The sequence below is a fragment of the Balaenoptera borealis genome, assembly GCF_965194805.1.
Source record: "Balaenoptera borealis genome assembly, chromosome: 10".
Taxonomy (NCBI): domain Eukaryota; kingdom Metazoa; phylum Chordata; class Mammalia; order Artiodactyla; family Balaenopteridae; genus Balaenoptera; species Balaenoptera borealis.
Window position 1 is genome coordinate 111,518,186 of NC_138874.1, and position 22,325 is coordinate 111,540,510.

General features: G+C 46.8%; 3 protein-coding genes across 18 annotated transcripts in view; 1 reads left to right on the plus strand and 2 right to left on the minus strand.

Annotated features, from left to right (window-relative positions):
* The window catches only part of EDRF1 (erythroid differentiation regulatory factor 1), a 36,655-nt gene extending 29,127 nt beyond the window's left edge, over positions 1-7,528 (plus strand). For 7 of the 10 annotated variants that reach the window (XM_082406607.1, XM_082406617.1, XM_082406615.1 and 4 more), the window contains one exon: positions 6,676-7,528. In XM_082406607.1, coding sequence (XP_082262733.1) covers positions 6,676-6,847 — 172 coding nt within the window. In that variant the 3' untranslated portion in view covers positions 6,848-7,528. Of the gene's footprint in view, positions 1-6,115; positions 6,237-6,675 lie in introns of all 10 variants that reach the window. The other 3 variants (XM_082406610.1, XM_082406613.1, XM_082406611.1) reach the window with 2 other exon arrangements.
* MMP21 (matrix metallopeptidase 21) lies at positions 5-18,575 on the minus strand (the record flags this gene model as incomplete). The annotated part of the gene is given in 10 exon segments (XM_082407117.1): positions 5-5,027; positions 5,119-5,244; positions 8,454-9,859; positions 9,862-9,915; positions 9,918-10,053; positions 10,320-10,378; positions 10,381-10,519; positions 17,223-17,300; positions 17,872-18,002; positions 18,563-18,575. Coding segments are annotated over 8 exon segments (708 nt in total). The 3' UTR covers positions 5-5,027; positions 5,119-5,244; positions 8,454-9,761.
* Positions 18,576-19,656: 1,081 nt separating this feature from the next.
* Positions 19,657-22,325, minus strand: part of UROS (uroporphyrinogen III synthase) — a 33,943-nt gene continuing 31,274 nt past the window's right edge. For 5 of the 7 annotated variants that reach the window (XM_082406641.1, XM_082406638.1, XM_082406637.1 and 2 more), the window contains one exon: positions 19,805-20,091. In XM_082406641.1, coding sequence (XP_082262767.1) covers positions 19,957-20,091 — 135 coding nt within the window. In that variant the 3' untranslated portion in view covers positions 19,805-19,956. Of the gene's footprint in view, positions 20,092-22,325 lie in introns of all 7 variants that reach the window. The other 2 variants (XM_082406640.1, XM_082406636.1) reach the window with 1 other exon arrangement.

Below are 22,325 nucleotides of genomic sequence, written 5' to 3' on the forward strand. Positions count from 1 at the left end.
TTTGTGGAAATTTCTTTCCAAGCACCTTACCTATATCCTTTTTATTACTGATACTGTAAAAGGATGGGCCCCATTCTTTGCTGTGTTTTTTAAGTGGTGCTCTTTTGTGATTTGTTAAATTGAGTGAGAATCATCTCCATGTGGCCTACTACGTGTTGAGATTATAGAAACAAAGAAATCTTGCTGCCTAAGGATAAATACCCTATAGGTTGTAATATTTTCCCTGAGAGAGATGAATGACCTGGAATGAAGACCTTGACTGTTTCTTGTAACGCTTCTGAGCATTGTGTTTAATGGGAAGTCAGAACTATAGTTTAGATACTCAGGGCCAAGCGCATCATAAAAGGTAGGTGACAGAACATCAAAGTCTCTCTAAAGCCCAGGAAACTAGTGAAGAGAAGAGTGAGCATCTCGGCAAATACACCTATAACATCTTATACAATTATGTTGTTTTCCAGAGTTATTAGGTTGGGATTAGTAATTTAATTTGAAATTCTGGTAGTAAATACTAGATCAGGAAAATAATATAAACAATATGCCTTTTTTTTTTTTTTTTAGTATAAGTATAATCCAGCCATATTACAAAATTTGAAAAATAGAAAAAGGAAAATCATTTATCTTAATATATTCATTCTTGTCAGTTATCCTGTGCATATTTTACCAATTTATAAAATTGGGATACACATAATTTTTGTCTCTTTTTATGTTTTATTTATATATAGTAAAATTCATCCTTTGTGGTGTACAGTTCTTCAAGCTTTGACAAATGCATAGATATGTATGTCTACTGCCAAAATCACGGTACAGAGCAGTTCCATCAATCCAAAAATTCCTTCTTGCTGCCTCTTTATAGTTAATTCCTCTCCTGATTTCAGTTCCTTAGTATCTCAGGGAGAAAGCATTCTGTCTCCTGCTATGAAGTGTGACATCAGCTACAGGTTTTTGTAGATCAAGTTGAGGATGTTCCCTTCTATTCCTAGTCTGCTGAGAGTTTCTATCATGAATGAATGTTAAATTTTTGTCAGATGCTTGTGCTATATACGTTGAAATGACTGTATCATTTTCCATCTTTAATCTGTTAATATAGTGGATTACATTGATTTTTTTTTTTTTTAATGTTAAACCAGCTTTGAATCCCTGGGATAAACTAGTACTTTGTTGTGGTGTATTGTTTTTTTTATGTACTGTTGGATTCCATTTGCTAATATTGTGTTGAGAATTTTTGTGTCTGTTTATAAGGGGTATTGGTCTATACTTCTCTTGTAATGGTTTTATCTGGTTTTGGTATTCAAGCAATGCTGGCCTCATAAAATCAATTGGCGAGTGTTCCCTCTCCTGTTTTTTGAAACAGATTGGAATTTATTGGTGAAACCATTTTAACATAGAGTTGGCTTTATGAAAAGTTTTAACAATTAGTTTAATTTCATTTCATAGATATATTATTCAAGTTGTCTTTTTTTCTTCTTGAGTTTCATCTGTTGTCAAATACATAGGTTCACAGTATTCCGTTGTTAGCCTTTTAATATCTAAAGGAGTTTTTAGTGATAGCCCTTCTCTCATTCCTGATATTAGTTTTATCTTCTCTTTTTTTTTTTGGTCTGGTTAGAAGTTTATCAATTTTATTGATCTTTTCAAAGAACTAGCTTTTGGTTTGGTTTCTCTTCCTCCATTGTTTTTTATTTTCAGTGTCATCGATTTCTACACTTATCTATATTTCCTTGCTTTTGTTTATTTTGGGTTTAATCTGCTCTTTTTCTGTATTTATTTATTTATTCATTCATTCATTCATTTATGGCTGTGTTGGGTCTTTGTTGCTGCGGGCGGGCTTTCTCTAGTTGTGGCGAGTGGGGGCTACTCTTCGTTGCAGTGCATGGGCTTCTCATGCGGTGGCTTCTCTTGTTGCAGAGCATGGGCTCTAGGTGCAGGGGCTCAGTAGTTGTGGAGCACGGGCTTAGTTGCTCCACGGCATGTGGGATCTTCCTGGACCAGGGCTCGAACCCGTGTGGTCCACTCCCTGGTCCCTCAGTGCTTTGTAGCTGTTAGGGAGGGGAGGGGGCGTTGGCCAGGCTTCTCACTTGTTTTGGGTAAGCCTCAGTCTGGGGCCGACCCTGTGTCCCTGAGTGTCAGGGGTGTGGCCTTCCCCCTGCTCCCGCCCCTCCCCCAGGGCTGGCGTTTCTTCTCTTCCCTTCCCCTGTCTGCACTGACCTTCACCACCAGCGCTGCTCCCTCCCCACCCCCGCCCCACCTATTCAGGCTTCTGGTTCCTGTGGAGAAGGGTCCGGTGGGTTTGGGTTGCCTGCCCCGCCCTCTCCCACGCTGCAGCAGCTGTTCCCCTCGCCCAGGCCTGCACCACAGGAGCTCGGCCTGGGACTCTCACCAGGCTCTTACGGCAGCTCCTGCTGGGGCTCTTGCAAGCCCCCTCCCTCACCAGCCCTCTCTCGACTTCTACCAGCTCATTAACTGTTTTAGCTAAATTCTTCTTTCCGTGTCCAGCTGTGTCTGCCCCAGGTGAGGAAGAACTTTCCTGTCTCTCCCAGTGTTAGCCTCTCTGTCCTTAGTTTTCAGACTAGTTGGTGGCCCTGCAACCCCAGCTCTCTGATGGGTTCAAGCAAAGTCATGACCTTATAGGTTGTCCTGCTTTTATTGCTGTTTTTGTCGTAAAGGTGGGAATGATACTTTTTCCAGCTCTCTACATCCTAAGCAGAAACTCCCTCTCCTAATTGTTTTTGAGTAATTCTCTCTGGTCTAAGAAGAGCATTCGTTTTGAGAGGAGCACTGCGTATTGGGTGCACTGCCGTCTCAGCCCCAGTGTTAACCCTGGGCGGCTGCTCCGGGTCCTGTTACTGGTGCACAGCAAGGGTAGCCGACACACCCATCTTCTGAAGAACCAAAAGGCAAAGGAGGTGTGCGTGTAGTGACGCACAGTTGGAAAAACTCATGGTTTTTCCTGTTTAACAGCAGTGGGTAAATTTTGAGAAATTTTTTACTGGTTTCCACAAAGTGGCAGTATAAATATATATGAGATGTGAGAAACATAGTGATTCATTGGTTTTCACAAATCCATGGTTTAAGTAATTGGCTAACACGTAACAGTTCAGTCTTACAGTATCCTTTATACTCATTAACAGTCATATGTATATGACCTAAGTCATTTTCATTTTAGTGGAGGGTCCTCTAACCTTCTGTTTATTCAAGTTATTACTATTCTAGTTAAAAAGTTTTAACCTAAACTTTTTACACGTGATGCATAAAGTCCTATTTAGCTAATCTGTGTTAGTTTCTTAAGGTTTATTAAATAAAAGACACTTAAATGTGCTGCATGTGTTAATACGGTTAGTATGTTGACAGGTTGCACAACATAAGAGACGTATTGACTAGTAAGTCAATGACTGTTTCTCTCATGTTTCACTGATACACACATGAACATCTATAATTTTATTGTGGAGAGGAGAACATCCTGTGCTGCAAGCCCAGTTATTTCACCAGGAATTAATGAACATTCCTTTTTGGAGTAAAGGGAAATCAAAATTAGCCTTTAAAAGAAAGGAAATAGTCATATGTTTTTATTTTGACTGTTTCTTCCCTTCCCTCCCACCAAAAAAAAAAAAGAATAGAATAAACTGAGCTTGGTAATTTAATTCTTAGAATCCTAAAGAATTGGAAAGAAATCTAAGAAAATTAAGATGCATTTAATTTAAAACAATTTTTGCTTTCCTTCTGAGATTGTGTAGGCACATACGACGGCTGTCAGCACTGTCCTGCCAGAAATACTACTTTTGTCTGTTGGGTTATGTTTTTTCTTTTTGGAGCAAGAATTTATTTGCTCTTGTACTGCATTTTAATATTCACTGCTTTAGCCTCTTGACCTTTTGCTGGCTTTGGGGTTTAATATAATGAAAAAGTATAAAAAATAGAAGTAGTCTCTGAGGGTTTGGATGCCCTCTGCCATAGTTAGAGAACAGACCTGTTAGATTTGTGGGTTTTCCTGGCCAGGTATGTCCATCTAATATTTGGTTAAGAATAGTATAAAGGAAAATAAAAGAATGTAGGTTACCTTCTTTTGGAAAAAAGGTAACCCTATGAAATGATAGGACGCCTCAGAATACAGAGTTCATGGTTTCATTCACTTTGTGTGTGTGTGTGTGTGTGTGTGTATGTGTGTGAAGATACCATAATGTTTATTTCTGCAGGAAAAATAAACATGAACAAAAACAAATCAATTATAAAATTGAAAAGGACAATACCATTGTAAATCCTAAATAACACAGCTAGAACTATACTTCATGTCAATTTTTAATAAGCATGGTCAATTTTAAAATGGTCAAATACTGGCAATTTCATACGGTTCAATAAAATTTGAAGTACATTATAGAGAGCTTAATGGCATAGGATAAATTCTTTTCTTTTACTTCAGGTTGGCTTTTTCACCTTCCCAGTTTCTAGACTGAACGATATGGCTGTTGACAATACCTAAGTTTTTGCAGTATAGAGAGAGAAAGAGAGAAAAAAAGATACAGAGAAATGGAAGCACAGTGAGACTAAATTATAGAGAGACTGAATTTCTCCTTGGCCTGAACCTGGTTCCTAGAGAAGCGACTTTGAGCAGCTCCTGCTCTTGGACCAGTCAGCACAGCTAGTGTGGGGTGAGGGCAGAGCCCCTGCGGAACGGGGCTCTAAGGGTTCACCCCTGCAGGTCAGAACGGAGTGGCGACCAGGACGGTGATCACTGACAGGTGGACACACAGCCCCATAATCGTCCTCCAAGGATGTGAGTCTTGAAGCTGCTGTTCCACTGCTCTGTTAGGGCTCTGTATGAGCCCTGAGATAAAGAAGTAATACTGAAAATATTTCACATCAGGTAGCAATCAATCAGAAATCAGACCCAGCTTGTGAACAGCTGGCTGAGCCATCCCAGTGCATTCCCCTGAAGAGAGCGTGAGGTCCTCTCATAAACAGGAATATCACTGTTCCCAGAGTTAGTTATTTTGTGGACCTGGGCAGGTTTCATTAACTGTTGATGAGAGTTGCTTAAGGAAGGGAATAATTTGTAGAAATTGGAAGATAAAGATTTAACGTTCAGAATTATGATCAGAACAAATCAAAGGGTTCTATACTTACGATCTCAGAAGCCCATCAGTTATGCTCAGGCATCCCGCTGAAACGACGGTGTGATGTCCTTATCCACAGAGACCAATTCATATTTCAGCCGGTGTTTCTAATTGCTAAGTGCTACTGCCTTGATTACTGTCAGATAGGAGTTTAAATGTCTTATAAGGTTATCAGAGGTTTGTGAATGTTAACCTTCCCCCCACAAAAAAAACCAAAACATATCCATCTTAGGCCTGAACTGCAGAGAGTGAATACGTTTTGAACAGTCATTTTTACTGTGCTGCGGGTGGTGTTGGGTGGGCGTGGGGCGGAGAGAGGAGGAGATGTGCCTGGTAAAAGTCGGAGCGAGCGGGAAGGAGAAATGGGTCTGTAAGAGGGGAGTGTGAGGGGGCTCTCATTGGCTGCCAGCCCGGGCCTGTGGTCAGGCCGGCCGCAGTGCGGAGGAGGTGGGTCCTGTCGAAGAGCAGTAGTGGAGCTGTGAGAGAAGGGGGGCTCCTGACAGCCTGAGCCTTGATTTGGGGCAGAAGGGAGGGTCCAGGCTGCTGGTTTGCTCTCTGGCAGGCCTGACCAACAGGCACTCGGGCAACGGTGGAAGATTTGCATATTGGAGAGTGGAAAGAACGTAGCATTTGAAGTCAGAAAACATTTTGACCTTGAACCAAATTATTTAACCCTTCTGGGCTCAGTTTTCACATCATTTAGTTTTTCATTACAAAATACGAATACCAGTCCTTGCTCTCCCGTGGTGACAGGGTCACGGGCAGATCTCGTGTGCGTGTGCGCACTCTCAGCTGTTCTCTGTATGTGTGGCAGGGCTCTGCATTTATTATATCCGGACTCAAAAAATAAAAAGGATGCCAGAAATGAACTGCCGTGTGATTACTAGTCTTTTTCAGTAACATAAATATAATCCATCGATCTACCCTACCGGGGAGATATTTTCAAAATAAACTGCAAACTTAAGAAATTTTTGTTAGGACAGTTGTGAAATGGAAATTCCCTCTAGAACTCTCCAGCCAAGGGGCACTCTTCACACAGAAGCTACGCGGCATTTCAGCCAGATGCGGGGCAGCGCGTCCGTCTCCGGCAGTGCTCGCTCCAGGGGAGCAGTCCCGCAGTCGCTCTAGGTGTGTGCCCGGAAGCTGTACCGCGTGGCTGCTCGCCATCGCCTGGCCCCACTGTGTTTTCTTCACAGCACGTGTCATCTCACAGTCTGTTCTCTTCACCGTCTCGACGTGTCTTCCCCCAGCTCTTCCCTCAGTAGAATGTGGATTCCATGAAGGCAGGGGCTCTGGGTCTGTTTTGTTCATGACCACGAGTAGTTCCTGGTACATAGTAGGCGGTTGAACATTTATAAAAAGAATAATCATTGGCTTTAATTGATGTTTTGAAATAAATGTTTAAAAACGGGCCCATAAGCAGTCGATGGAGTCGGCATTAATAGAACACCTGCTTCCACGTGAGAAGTGATGACAGGGCTGCCCGTGTTCAGTTTTTGGATTTCTTTTACAGCGCTTGGTGGGCATCACTCTTTGCTTCATCGCCCTCTCTCTTTTTCTAACCCAGTAGTAACCTTGAAGAAGATGTAGTCCTCAAAACCAACAAGCAGATTTACTCCCAGCTTCTGAGAGCTACTGCGAACAAAAACGCATCTCTCCTGGAAAGAATCGACGTTCTCGTCCATTTGCTGGACCAGCTGGCTCGTGGCAGCGGCGGAGGCGGCGGTGCTCTTCAGTGACTCCGCCTGGGGCTGCACCCGCAGAGATGCTGTCAGTGCCTTCTGCACTCGGGGGCTAGTGTGTCCATTTGGTGCTTCGTTTCATTAAATACGAGGGAAATACCCACTTAAAACAGGCACGGCAGTGGAAACAGAGCTCTCATTTCCCATGGCAAACAGTCATGGTTGAGTTCTTTGGCTTCTTCATTGGAGGTGCCAACATCAGAATCAGACCTAGAGCTCCCACATTCGTTTCTTTGAGAAGCATGTGGTACCTCAGTATTAATAGACTTGCTGTGAGGCAGTTAACACTTTTAAATATTTTTGAAGTATGTTAAGCTACATGGGTTTAAGAGATAATTATCTTGGATAAATGTTACTTTGGTCAAGGGAACTTTTATCCAAATGATTCTAGTGGTTCAGGTCAGTTAAAGAAACTTCCTGTACGTCCACAGTGTTCCCTTCTCAAGTGCACAGAAAAAGCCTGCCCTTTTTAAGCTTCAGTACAGGATTTTTCGAAGACTGGCCATTGTGCAGTTCTCTTTAGTGCATGTTCTGAACGGATCTGCTTTTCTCTGACTTTGTATGACAGTTGATCAAGAATTGGTACTCCCCCCCCTTTTTTTTTTTCATTTTAAACTTGAAACTGTGAATAAGGTAAGAAAACTATTTTGAATAAATAAATTATTTATTTAAAATGTCTTTGTAGTTTTCCATTTCACATTCTTCACATTGAGTTCTGATGTGAACTGGTTTAATTAATTTTACAAAGTGAAGATTAAAACATTAAAAATAAAATTCTGCCATCCACTAAATTCTCACTAGGATATTATACTTACTACTTGCTGCTACATGGTTCTTGTCCAGTTGCTTAAGACATACTCTATTTTTCCAGTGCCTACAGCATGCAAGGCTGTACTTGTCATAGTTAATTAATCTCATTTTCAAGAAAGATAACGTCATCTACAGATCCAGCATACTCTTTCCTGTTGGGTTGATGGTTTGGATTTATGTGCATGATGCCTCTGTAGGCAAGAGCCTGCCCCGCCACCAAGTCCACTGGCCTGGCCTAGTGTGGGAAGACGTGCTGCTGCCGACCCCCCTCGGTGCCACGTGCAGATGATTTTCACTGTGCAGCCCCCCTCCACTCACTAGCCACACACTTCTGAAGAAATCTGAACTAGACTAGAAAACTGTCTGGAATAAACTTGTTTTAAGCTGAATTTTTACGGACTCCTTTTTCATACACTGAGATTTTCAGATGTTTTCACTGGTGAGTTGACAGCTCTCATAGCCTGGCAGAATTATCACTTGCCATTTGTCCACTTCCTTGTAATTATGCAGTTTGCATTGTCCTCGGGACAGATTTGCATCAACTAATCATTGAAGCATTGAAAGTTTTGCCTAAATTGTAAAGCAGTTGTACAATATCAACGATCTCTCATATCAGGACAGCTGTCATTCTGTTTCCCCTTGTGGCAAGCACACACACAGAATAAAACTCTTGTTAGTTAAACCGGGACATGTCCATTGATTATACCTAATTTTGGGGTTAATGAATTCCAAAGGATATTCTGCTTAGGCAGAAAGAAGCTGGAGTTCACGATATTAGAGTTGCTCATCTTACCTCTCTCCTTAGCCAACAGCCTTTCAGTCAAGAGGAAGATGTGCTTTTAAGCAAGAAGAGATCAATTCCAGCTCTCTTCATTTGTCAGAGCAATAACATGAAAGTTCCTACAGGGGAAGAAAAGGTCCTTTTAAAATGTTTTTGTCATTTGCTGATTTTAATTTAAATTAAAGCTTTTTAAAGTGCCTGTGTTTTAGCTGTGTCTTTAGAAGTATGGGGTATTTGTGGCCTGATCGTTGAGAGTTCTTTTTCAGTTTAACTTAAGTGCCCAAATTTTGTCCTTATTACATATGACTTTGGGGGGTTTGTTTACGTTAAGAACAGGTAATGGTGGCCATATTATGTATTACGTTAAAGTTAAAGGAGCATGATGCCTGAGATAACTGATACAGGAAGAATGAAGTTATCCAATTAGCTTCAAGAGTCTCATTTTGGTAGTCTAACCCTCGGAACATAAATAAGCTGCCATATAAAGTGTTTCCTGCCTTGAAGAGGGAGGAGCACATTATAGGAGTTACAGCGAGCTGGAAAGCTGTTCTGTTGAGGGCCATTTGGGATGCAGGTGTGTATATTCAAACAGAAGAGCACCACGGGAATGGAGACAGAGTGCAAGGGCACTAGGCTGGGGTGAGGAGAAGGAGGGGCAAGACCGACAGTGGCGGTCGACGTTTGGCCAGACACAACTAGGGAACTTTAGCTTCTTTACCTAGAAACGTGCACAGCAGTATCTGTCCTGCCACTGACCAGAGTTGTGAAGAGCAAGAGAGAAATACACATGAGAACTTTTTGTACACTGTCAAGTATTAGAAAAAGATAAATTGTTAGGACAGGGATTTTGGAGTGTAGTTAATTCAAATTCTGTGATCTTTTCCATTGAATCCCCGAGTTTTCAGTGCAGTAAAATCATTTCCATGCCCTTGGGGTTCAGGGGGCGAGTGGCATCTCCCGTAATTGGACCCATGGTTATGGCTGCCTTCCTGTCTCCCGGTGAAATTGGGGCCGAGGTGGGTGGAGGGACAGATGGTGGGTGTTGGGAACGTGGCTACAGAGCCCTAGACAGAGTGGAAGGCAGACAGCGATTCCTCAGGATGCCTTTTCTAACCTTTCCTAAAATTTTTGTAAAATTATTTGTTGAGAAATTTGATTTTTCAATCAAGTAATTTTAAAGCTCAAGTAATGCTTTTCCCATTGGGTTTTAAGGAGGCATGTTTGCTTCAGTTACTAAAAATCTGGTTTGTTTTCTTTGTAAAAGAAATCGGACTTTTTCTCTTAGAAATCCTCTGGCTCTCCATTTGCCAATTTTTCTCATTACGAGTTCAGGATGCAGGAATCGACGTCACAGACGTCAAGCCACTGCTCTGAGCTAGACTGCTTGGGAAATAAGCCATTTGAAGGGAGCCAGGAATCTGTTGTTTGTCCCTGCTATTGACAACTTTCCAGCACATGCTGCCTTTGCAGAAGGCGAGCGGTGAGTGCAGGAGTAGTCAGCTGAGTCTACATTGACAGAATGGCTTTGTGGCTCTATTCCCGGAAAAACCTTAATAGTCTTCATCGGATAAGGGTCAAGGACTTGATTTCTGTTCACATCGATGCAAACACTTGCAAACCAAAGTTAAGACTGGCTTTTCTGGAAGTCATTGATTTTTAGGTTAATTTATAGCAATGAGGTAAGCAAATCTGTGGCTTTGCACCAAATTTTTTGGGCTTGAAGTTCTTAGTAATTCTCTGTATGATGGGATGATCTGCCGTGGCCGTATATATAGGTCTGCAGTAATTGAAAACAGCTTTTAACTAAGAACTTGGTCATCTGACAAATTTCAGTCAAGGATGACAGAAGCAACACCAGGCTGGAAAGCCTTCTATTACCAGGGACCCTTTGAAGAAGTAAAAGAACTGCTTGCTTCGGTCATAAAAGGCATCGTCCAGGGACTTGGGATGCCAGGAAATCCTTCTGAAATCAATCTGGGGTAGCTTCTTCCCCGTGCATCTTCTGTCTGGGCCTGGTCCTGGTCACTGTCATATCTCTGGTGTTGATTTTCTGAGAGCCAAACAAGTTGTAATGTGTTCTACTACCATTAAGTCACAGGAAACGACAGAGACAGCTTTCAGTGTGGGCCCCAGCCATCCGTGCTGTTCTGCCATGATTCCAGGAGAAAGCAGGACTTGCAGCATCCATCCGAGTGGCCTCTGCTCAAAGCAACGACTCCCCAGGCCTTGAATCACCTCTAGATTTAAGCCCAGGAGTCGATTTCTCTCTCACGTCTTCGCTGCCGCTCCCAGCCCACTGGTGCACGTCAACAGCAAAAACAAAACAACAAAACCACGCAGTCTTCTTCACATCAACGTCTTATTTTTCTTCTCCTTCCTTTATAGTCTAAAGATTTTTCTGTCACATGTTAGGGGCCCATGGACTGTCCCGAATCATTTTCCTATCCTAATTAATATATCCTCTCTTTTTAAAGAAAAAAATCATGATGCTTATTATTGGATTCTTCTTTATTCCAGGGTTTTAGAATCATCTAGTTCCACCACCAGCCCCGTTTCTGCAAATGAGGAAACTGGGATAGAGTTGGAGCAATTCACCCCAATTCAGACAGCCTAGGTTGAAGCAGGGATACAGCCTGGGACTCCCAAATTTTACCCAGGTGACTTTACCCACGGGCCTATGAATATTTTGTAATTTTGCTTCGTTTCATTTTAAGATCCAAATGCTAATTTCATGCTCTGAAACAGCGTAGGATTATTTTAAGCGGTCCTTATTTGTTCCTTGCCCTGAATATTTGGTATATTGTCGGCGTGCAATAGAATAAATCCACTGAGTTAGATACTTTTGAGTTCACAACTCACAAAGCATCACAAGCAGTTACATTCCTCAGCAACCAAATATTCAATCTATTTGGAAAGGTTTACCACTGAGAAGAGCGTGACACGTCTGGCTAAGGTGCGATTCACTCTAACCGGGATGATTTTTGAATTTAGAGTGTTCACAGCAAGTTAAATTTAAGATGTTTTTTAAAGCTCCAAGAATGAAATACAGCTGTAATTATAGAAACCCCCATGATGACCTAATTCTGTAATTGAGATCCTTTGAGTGTTCCCAATATAAATTCTGGACTTCTTAAGGCACAGAAAGATGTGCTTCCAACTCCGAAAGATCCGAACCATCAAAGTCCACTCTTGAGGCCATTTCTTTATGTCACTGAACTGAAATAATCCTTCCTCTGTGTGATGTGAAGGAAAAGGACAACCAGATTCACGCACAGGTCTCTTATGGCAATAGTTGTGTGCAGAGTTCTTTTAGTTTGGCTCTGGCCTCAACTCTTTTTGAGCAATTTAAAGAAATGTTCTATTACTAGGATTCAGGTCAAGGGAGGGCCCACGACTTATTTCTGGGTGGCCAGAGGAAGGAAAAGCAGCAAGCACAAAACTGTGTGTGTGATTAGACTGTGCGCATCTGGTTTGCACACGTGGCCAGCCTCCGCCCCGGGCACGGAGGCCGGGAAGGCCCCCGGCCGCCTTCTCTGTGTCACCGCAGGCCCCACCTCAGCTTCTGTCTCCCGGCCAAACACTGCTCCTCCCTGCTCAGAAACTGCCACTGATTCTGCTCAGTGAAGTCCCCCCGACCCTGGCGTTCCATTTGCCCAGGCTGACGGGTCTCTCCAACCCGGCCTCACCCGGGGTGAGGGCCCTGCCGCCCCTCCCAGGGCTCAGCTGTCTCGCAGCTGCGCCTCATTCCTGCTTAGCTCTGAGGCCTTCCTTCTGCTTCCTGAGTCTGTACCCCGGCCTCACCTCCCAAGACAGACTGAAGAAAAAGAAAAGCATCTGACCTACCATTACTGTGCCTTAAAACTTAGCAATAACCCTTTAATCGTATCACGTTTACCCAGGCAGCATTCACACTTTCAACTGTGGTCTCGTTCTTTATTAAATTTGAAATTAGCTTTTGATCGGAAGCTAAAAACTTTCTGTAAAACAAAAACTAAGAAGATGAAAGGCAGAATGAAATTACGTAAGGTGTCATGCCGGCATCTTGTACTTCCCATGTGACTGTGACATGCGACATTTACACAGAGCCAGAGAGAGATGGCCTGGAGCCTGCTGGCTGCCGGTCCCCATGCCTGTGCCCGTGAGGTCCGCTCTACTCCCCGCCTGCCCCTGGGCTTCTGTGAGGAGCCTCATGTAGCTAAATGAACCCCCTCGTCTAGTGGAACTGGCTTGGCAGGCTCTCCCTACTTTGTGATCAGAGAAACGTGACCAGAACCAAACTCTAGCTGCTTCTCACCGCACGGTACGTTATCGACGTCAGTGTACAGTTCTCAACTATACTGTCAGTTGTATGCTCTCTGTATAAGATAGATAACCATACATAGAACTCTGACATATATGTCAATTGTATGTTTTATATATATAGTCATTTATAAAACTATGTATATAGTTATAGGGACTTCCCTGGCGGTCCAGTGGTTAAGACTCTGTGCTTCCACTGCAGGGGGCATGGGTTCAATCCCTGGTCAGGGAACTAAGATCCCGCATGCCATGTGGCACAGCCAAAAAAAAAAACCAAACAAAAATTATGTATCAATATATAGTTATATTTGTCAATGATATATGTCAGTTATATTTATCAATTTACTTAATCAGATCAATATATGTCAGTGAACACAGATCTGAGTTGTGATAAGTGGCTACACAGTGTCCACCATGTGGCCATAACTCTTGGGTCTAAGGACACTGTTTGACTCCCCCCCACGTGGCAGGGTTTTTCTTCCATCTTTTTATCAAAATCTCAAACTATGTTTTGAGAAGACAAACCCTAAATGTTTTCTCTGAGGGAAACCAGAACATGCAAAGCTGCAACACTTAGAACAAAATGATGCAAAAATTTCATCTAGGCATTCTGCATCCTGGGAGGCGAAAATAAACCTAAATGCAGGACAGAATTGAGAAGTCTGTGATTGGGAGCTGGTGTTCTGAGGGCTGATGTCACACAGCCTGCGTCCTGATGGGTCTCAAAGCCCCAGAACCTGCCTGTCCCCCCCTTGAGCTCTGGCGGAAGACAGACGGCGCGTCTGGAAGTCAGGTCTCCCTCGAGATGACAATGAGATCCTTCTTAGGATCATAGGAGTGGGGGATTTATTACTGAAGGGTCTTGTTCCCTACAATTCATTTTATTTTTAATTTATTTTTATTTGGTTTCATGCAGCTCAGGACGCCTGGACTCAGGGAGGTATTGCTGACCATTCGAATTGTTGGCTTTTCTCAGGGAGTTACTTCTCTCCTCTCCAGTGATTACCAAGCCTTTGAAGGGACTGGCTTCTCAAGGTTCAGAGTGTTTGAGTAACCGAATTGCTTATTCCAGGTAAATTGGATTTTGAGGAAATCAGTTGGATTTCAGAAGAAAACTAGCTGAGGGAGGCGTGTGATCTACAATAAAGAGAGAAGAAGGGAGAGGGGCTCCTGGCGAAGGTGTTTCCTGGTCTGTCTGTGCAGGACACTCTCCGCCTCGGAGCCAGGGGAAGGGTTTGGTGGGGAGCTTCTAGAATTTCCTTAAATACTAAGATGGCATGACCTACTTGTCATTGGGAGAACTGACACTTTTTTTCCCCTAAAACACATATCATTTACAAAGTGGGTTTGCACATTCTCAGCACTGCACACACAACATTTTTGAAAAAAAGACATTCCCTTAGTTACTCCCACAGGAGATTTTTAAGCCTGACTCTGAAAGTGAACATATTTCAGGAGGCCCGGGGTTTGGGGGCAAAGCCACTGGCTCAAGTGTAGGTCTGTCTGTGATTTGCAACTGCACGTTACTGCCTATGAAAGGGGAAAAAGAGTCCTCCCACTGTGTGTCCTTCTGATTTCCTTCTCTCTACGCATTTCAGTCCGTTTTCATCCACAAATAAACCCTTTACCCACCTGGAGCAGCTTAGGAAGATTTATCCACGTTTTACACGCACAAGGCTCTGTGGTTTGGGCTCACGCTCCCTCCACTGAAGGAGGCATATTGAGGTTGCTAAGTGGCTGGGGCACGGTGAGGGCACTTTCACTGCTTCCCAGCGCTTCTCTGCCCAGGTGTGTGCTTGACGTCAAGATGATAATTGAGAGGCTTGACTTCAAGATTATGATCGCCATGGCTGGAGGCTTACTGATCGTTGCAGGCCTGCTGATATGCTGTGTCATCTGTCTTAGCTGCAGAGTGACTAGGGCACTGAAGTGAGCAACGAGGGTAAGAGTGGCTAAAACCCCCCCAAAGGGGATCCTGGGGCTCTGTGCTGAGCGGGGTCATCCCTTGCCCTGGTGGCCGCACCCCAGGTGAGGTCAGGAACAGCAGGAGGGTCTGAGAAGACAGAGGCAGTGCGTGTAGAATCTTGGCTTTTCCCCCTTCTGGTTTCGGGCTGTGAGCTCATAAGTAGAATGTTCTCAGGCGGGTAGCTCTGTGCTGCTTTGCTGTCACTTGGCCTCATTGAGTTTACCCTCCGCTGGCTAATTCCACAGCACTGCAGACTGAAGACTGTGTGAATGAGTCTCTGCCTCTGTTCATCCAGAGGACAGGCCGAGCTGATCTCCTCTTGCTTGAGTTGGGGAGCTCTCAGGGTGTCCTCTCATTCATGGCCTTGGGGACGGTGAGGTGGGCCTACAGGACTGGGGAAGCTGAGCTGTGTGGAGCTCCTGGCTGACCTGACCATGGGGTGCAGGTCAGGATCATTAACTTGCAGCTTTTTCCAAAATGTTTTTCACTTTATCTGGAGCTGAGGAGCAATTTTCCAGGAGGTAAAATGAACGTTTCCAGTTTGGGGGAGTTAAACCTGTGAGGAGGACGGGACCCCAGGAGCCCAGTCCGGCGGCCTGCGTGCTGCCTGCCCTTCTCGCCTGCACCTCCCGCCTGGAGCTGGTGCACACCAGGCACTGATGGTCAGGCCCGTCAGCCCTGGCGCCACGTCCCTTCTCACTTATAAAATGTTTGGGGAGGAAAGGATTGGGTAAGGACTCGGGAGAGGGGCAGAGAGGTATAATCGAGGGCTGAAGTCACATGACACCATTGCCCAGCCAAGAACCTCTGACAATTGTAAGAAATGGATTTAAAGAAAAAAAAAAGAAACCTAATTTTTAAAATAAAATCTCTGAAGGAAAATATGACAGTCAATGACACTGACACAACAGGCAGGCGACTTGGTTTCGAAGAAGGCCATCCTGGGACTCCACTGTCAGGCTCCTGGTGACAGAGCCTCGGAGAGTAAAGCTGTGGACTCACCCCACTCCCGGCCACAGGCCTGCCGAGTGAAGTACAGACCAGCTCTGCTGAGCTCAGCTGCCTCCTGACTTTGTCCCTTCACAGTGTTTGCAGCCCCTTGAGGGCAGGAGCCGTGCTGTCTCTGACCCCCAGGTTCCCAGCACATGGCCCAGACTCATTAGGTGTCAGGGGTCATGACCTGACGTCACCTTTGCACCAGATAAACCTCTCAGACACAGCAGTAAATCCTGAATAGCATTATTTTGCTTATTGGTAAGAATATGTTACACATTAGAATTTTTAGTAAAATGATTTCCTGCTAGTTTATTTTCTAAAAAACCATATACATCGCAATGTTTTTATTTTACCTTCCATATTGACAATTAACATACCTGCATCAACATTTAACATAATAGTTGGCATGGAGCCATTATTTTAACTCGTTAAGTGAGTTATTACACGTAACTAATGAGTTAAAGCATCTAAAACTTGGAACAGCGCCCGAGAACGCATCCCATAATTATGAGCTCAGCTATAAGGTCCAAAGGGAACACCTTCAACTCACTGCTGACCACCCCGGGCCCGAGGCCCAGCACTGGTTCGGCGCGCAGATTCCCGCACGATGCTTTACTCTCTTCCCAAAGGTCTTCCTGCACCGACACTCCGCGGCACCGGCTGGGGTGGGCGCACAGGAGCCCATGTAAAGAGCGAACGCAGAATATGGCGAACCCTCTACGGCACCTCTGTTCAATGTCTGCTCCCTGATCTGTCCTCTCGCACCTCGTGTTCTGTCCCTTCTGATCTTCAAGGACACAGGAAACTTGGGGCTGGGGTCTCTATCAGGGTCGTGTGGGACTCGTGCCTCATGCCGGCTCCACGGCCTCAAAGCTAACCCTTCCCAGGCTGGACCTGTGCCTGTCGAGCTGCTGTCCTGAAGCTACCATTCACTCTCTTCCACCAGCCCGCAGACAACGAACCAGCGTAACTCTGGGCCTTAGGAGGAACTGTCAGCCTCTGGGAAAGGGTGAGCAGAACCAGGTGTGGCCTCTCTGGGTTTAACTTTCCCGAGCTGAAAGTTACCGAGACTCTGCCTTCTGCCGTCCCAGTATCTGCAGAACCAGGGGTCCTTCCCCAGTCACTTTAAAACTCATGTTTGCCTCCTCAGCCCTCACGTTCTAAACTGCTAACAGGAGTCCCCAGCCCAGCTGCCAAAGCCCAGGTTCCCCACTCACAGCGATGGCCAGGAAACCTGCACCCTCGATGCCTGGCTCACCTCCCTCCGATGGACTGAGTCGGCTGCAACCCTTCCAAATCCCAAACCGATCTCCATCTTTCCAAATCTGCCCCGCCTCTCCTTAAACCCTGGTCACCTCCTCTCCAAAAGGTCACTTCAGGCTGCCACGCGGATGAAAGACATTTAGCAACTCCTTGTCGCCTGTGCCCAGCCCCGCTCTCACCCTCCCTGAGCCTCCTCCCGCCCCTGCCCCCGTGGGGTGATGCGGCCCCTCTGCTGCAGCCCACGCACCCTTTCTCACCTTTGTCTCCCCGTCCGCCTCCAGCCGGGTTTCTCGTCTCCTCCACTGCTCAGCGCCTGTTTCGTACTTCTCCAGCTTCTAGACGCGACCAGGGACTGCACCCTGGCCAGGTGTGACGGTTTTCAAACGTGGTTGCAGATGGGAACCACCTGGAGGGCTTCTAAAACGCCTGCTGCTTGGGCTTTGCCCTAGGAAACAATTAAGTAGAATGGGGGTGGGCGAAGCAGCTCCCTTTGCCGAAGCACGTCACGTGGTTCTCACGTGCAGCCAGGGTTCCTGATTCGTGGTCTAACCTATTTCACTTTGATATTACAGAGAAAAACGTGTGTATAACGCAGTGCTCTCCAAATTATTTTACGCAGTCCTCCGGGACAAATGGCCTCCCTGTGCGACCAACGCCACGATCGGTTCTAGGACACGCCCGTCGCCCCACAAGTTCCCTCTGGCCCGCACCCTGCGTCCCCCTGGTCTGCGTCGGGCCGGCACTGCACCGCACACAAGCACTGCCCCCCATCGGCTAACCCAGTCCTTCTGTGGAGCTCCTGTCCCCACGAGGTCCCCGTTCCATTTCTGACTGTCTGCTGCTCATCCCACCTGGGACCACAAGCTCAGACTAGCAGCGCTGCGAGTTTTCCCATTCCCTTCCTACGGGGTTCACCACCTTCCACTGAAAACACCCTGGTTTTCTGCTCCTGCCCGGATCGAGGGTGGCAGAGCTGCTGGTCCCAGCAGTGGGTACACGGGCATAAGCAGCATCTCTAGGCCACGAGGCCACGCCCGCTGGTCGGACCCAAAGAGCGGGCTTTCAAGAGTAAACGCTTCTCCATCTGCTGTCTGACTCAGGGCAAATTCCAGAGCCCTGAGATGGTTGTTTGTAACCACTGTGTCCAATGCTACCTTTGTTTTCTACTGGAGAGGATGAGCCTCCCCTCCCGGCCCTCGGTCCTGCACGTATTCAGTGACACAGTGAGGCGCGCACGGGGCTCCGCCCCGGGTCAGAGCAGATTCCCTTCTGCTTCCTGCGCCATCCACGCCTCTGCTCTCAGAAGGGCTCTGAGGCCATGGCAGTGGCTTCAATTCTTGAGAATAATGCAAAGAAAAGGAAAAAATTAAAAAGGAAAGGAAAACTATGTTCATTGCACTTAGTAACAAAGCAGACTCCCGTGGTTCAGCATTATTAAAAGGATTTTTATACACAGCTTTATAATTTTCAGTTCTGCTCATAATCCTAAAGGTTTGTGCTTGCAACTCTGCCTTAGCCAAAAGTACAGAAACCATCGTTTCTATAGCAACTTGACCTTGCTCTGACCCCCAAACATGTGATCAGGGGACTGGCTCACCCGGTCTGGGCATCGTCGACCCCACAGGACAGTCTTTTATGGGACCGGGACAGGCTGGTACCTGGGCCCCGGGACCCTTTGCTGCAGTGCTTGCACCTGGACAAACGTCTCCTTGAGCAACAAAATACAAAGAAACTATAAGGGACTAAAAATAACTGTGTGCATGTGCCGTTGGGGCGAATTCTGGGCAACAAGATACAAAAAGACCCCAAAAACCCAACTGCAACTTCTGAAGAGCCGGGAGCAAAAACAGGGCACTGCGCACGCCCCCTGCACTCAGCACCACCAGAGTGGTGGGCAGACCGCCTAAGGCAGCCCTGCAGCCCGACCCCTGGACACACCCCTCCCCTCCCCCATGTAAGGAACCAGACGCCCCCGCCCCCCTCGAGCTAATGTCCATCTGACTCGAGGTGGTGTATGAACGTCACCGGTCCTGGTCTACGTGCTGAGTCCACAAACCCCTTCTAATTCATCCTGGTTCTGTCACTCACTAGCTGTCACTTAACTTCTTGAGTCTCCTTTTCTTCACCAGAGAAATGGGAATACTAGTGACATCCACTCCCGAGGGCTGTTAACTGGAATGGACATCGGAGAGGCAAAGCCCCTGCACGGGGCTGGAGTCGCTCAATAGAAAACGCCTTCCAGCGGGACCCACCGCGTGTGGGGAGCACCAGGGGTCTTTCCTACCACAAGCTCACGTGACTGACAGGCAGACACGGCTTTCATTCAACCCAGCTCAGAAACCAGGCCAAGGTTATAAAAATGGGAATAAAGTTCGGGGACGGATTCCCGAAACCCCCCGCAGGCCCTGCATCTGCACAGGAGCCCCTCGAAGTAAATCAGCCTCCCCAGCCTCTGGGAAGCCCGGCTGACTGACGCGGGTTTTCTGTCTGAGGGAAAGAAAGCCTCTCCGTATTCGAATTACAATTGTCCACAAAGCAGGAATTTCGAGGTCCTTCTGTAAGATGAATAAAACTCCTTCACACACAGCAGACTTTATTATTCATACCAGGTTTGTCAGTTCTCAGAACGTGGGCGCCAAACACAGCTTTGCACTGAAACCACAGACAGCAAGTAACAAGGCACAGTCAGCATGAGTGGCCAGTGCACTTTATTTGGTCTCCTTCCTGCTGCCAGAGGAGCCGCGTGCGCCAGGCGGGGGTCCGAGCTGGACTCCACGAAGGGACGTCAGGCGCACGTGGGCCTGACGCGGCCCCGGGTCCCGGCCCAGCCTCGGTGTTGGCGGCGGTTCCCCCGGGCGCGGGGCAGGAGTGTGAGGTGGGGCGGTTTCCCGGGAGCCCCTGCCCGATGCCCGGCTCCCCCGGGACGCGGTAGCACCTGGCCCTGGGCCCACAGGGGCAGCTCCGCCCAGGGAGGGCGCCGGGGCCTCCGACTCAGCATCCGTGGGGCTGGAGCGCCGTCCTGATGCCCGCGGCCAGGGCTCGCGGCGTGGGGCTCTCTGCGGTGCAGCTCACGGGCAGGCCCTGCGTGGCCAGGGCGTGGGCTGTGGTGGGCCCAATGGCCACGAACTGCAGGGAGAAGACAGAGGGGCCTCAGTGCACCAGCAGGGCGCGATGGGAGCAGGGCCTGTTGCCTCCTGTCTGTTAGGACATCGCTCTTCCCTCATGTGAGAGCTTATAAACGAGATGACACCTCCTGAAGTGAACCCAGCTCTACCTCCTGCAAAAAGCCTTCGTCTCTTTACAGCCTCACCATCGGCCTGAGCAGCTCTCGCTAGCCCTACGGCCCGGGCGCGGGGCAGGAGAGGCCTGGAATCAATCAGCGCCTGCCACGGGCGGGGCCGGGCGGAGCACAGAACAAAGTCTGAAAGGGGCTCTGCGTGCCGCGTGGGGCGGTGGCTGGGCCCTAGGAAAGCAGAGCAGTCAGCACCAGGGCCCGGAGCCAGAGGGTCGGGTTCACATCGCAGCTCCACAGGACGGTGGCCTCAGCAAGTGACCCACCCTCTCTGGGCCTCCGTCCCCTCCTCCGTGAAGCAGAAAGGTTAAGAGGTTTCCTCATCAGGCTGCTCTGAGGAGTAGATGAGCAATGCGTGTAACCACTCGCATGGCCCTGTGCCTGGCACAGACAAACGCCCAGTGACCATCAGCGGCTGCTACCTGTAGGACCGTCGTTATGTTATCCCAGATTAGAAGCTCCAACGGCCTGGGCCTCGTCAGCAGGACGCCCCTCTCCAAACAAGCTTGTGTCTGATGGTCCCATCCAGAGCCTCACTTTGGGCTGAACATGATTTTTCGTTGTGACTCTGGCCCTTGCTAGCTGTCATTACAAATCACTTGGCCTTTTTGATCCTCGGTTTCCTCATCTGTGAAAGGGGCACAATTACCCTGCCTCTCAGTTGCCGGAGCAGGGCTGAACTGAGAAGATCGACAGCTTCTGGCAGAGAGAATGTGCTCATCCCCACCCCGCTCTGGACTAACACCGCAGACATGGACCCGCCTGGGAGTGGTCTGTGAAGGTGAGCCCCCGACAATGGCAGCCCCTGCCCAGCACCTCCTTCACCGCCCTCCCCAGCCAGGCTGGCGGTAGTGCGAACAAGATACCGCCCTTGCACAACCTCAGGACGCTGTGGCCTCACACTCCTCCCCAGGGCGTGTGGGAATGAGAGGAAGAGGCTGCTGTCTCACAGAAGCTCGGGCTCCTGTAGCTCCCACGCTCCCCCCCCATGAAGCAGCCACCCCTCAAGAAACTCCCCGAGGAAAAACATGAAGCTGGACACCTACCTCACATCATGTACAAAAATTAACTCCAAATGGATCAAAGGCCTAAATGGGAGCTAAAACCATAAAACTAGAAGAAAACATAGGAGTGAATCTTCATGACCTTGCATTAGGCAATGTTTTCTTAGATACATGATGAAAAGCACAAATAATAAAATAAAAACTAGATAAAGAAAACTTTTGTGCTTCAAAGAACACCGTGAAAAAAGTGAAAAGACAACTCACAGAATGGGAGAACGTTTTTGCAAATCACATATCTGATAAGGGACTTGTATCCAGAAAAAAGAACTCTTACAACTGAACAAAAAGGCAACCTAGTTAAAAAGTGGCAAGGATGTGAACAGACATTTCTCTAAAGAAGATATAAAAATGGCCAACAGCACATGAAATGATGCTCAACATCACTAGCCATTAGGGGAATCCAAACCAAAACCACAACAAGAAACTACTTCTGGTATATTCATAGAATGGACTGTTACCTGGCAATACAGAGGAATGAAGTACTGACACATGACGATATGGGTAAACCCTGAAACCATTATGCTAAGTGAAAGAAGCCAGTCTCGAAAGGCTATATACGGTATGATTCCATTTATATGAAAAGTCCAGAATAGGTAGATCCACAGACAGAGATTGGATTAGTGGTTGCTAGGGGGTTGGGGAGTGACTCTAATGGATATGCAGTTTCTTTCGTGGCTCTGAAATGTTCTGGACCGAGAGGGTGATGGTGGCACGCCTCTGTGAATTTACTAAAAACCACTGAATTGTACACTTTAAAAGGGTACATATGCAATTCATAAAAAGTGAGTTTTATCGTACATGAATTATATCTCAATAAAGCTATTTTTTAGGGAATTCCCTGGTGGTCCAGTGGTTAGAACTCTGCGCTCCCACTGCTGAGGGCCCGGGTTCGCTCCCTGGTTGGGGAACTAAAATCCCACAAAGCCGTGCAGCGTGGCCAAAAAAAAAAAAGCTGTTTTTTTAAAAAAGAAACATTAAAAAAGAAAGAAAGGTGGTCTTTTCTC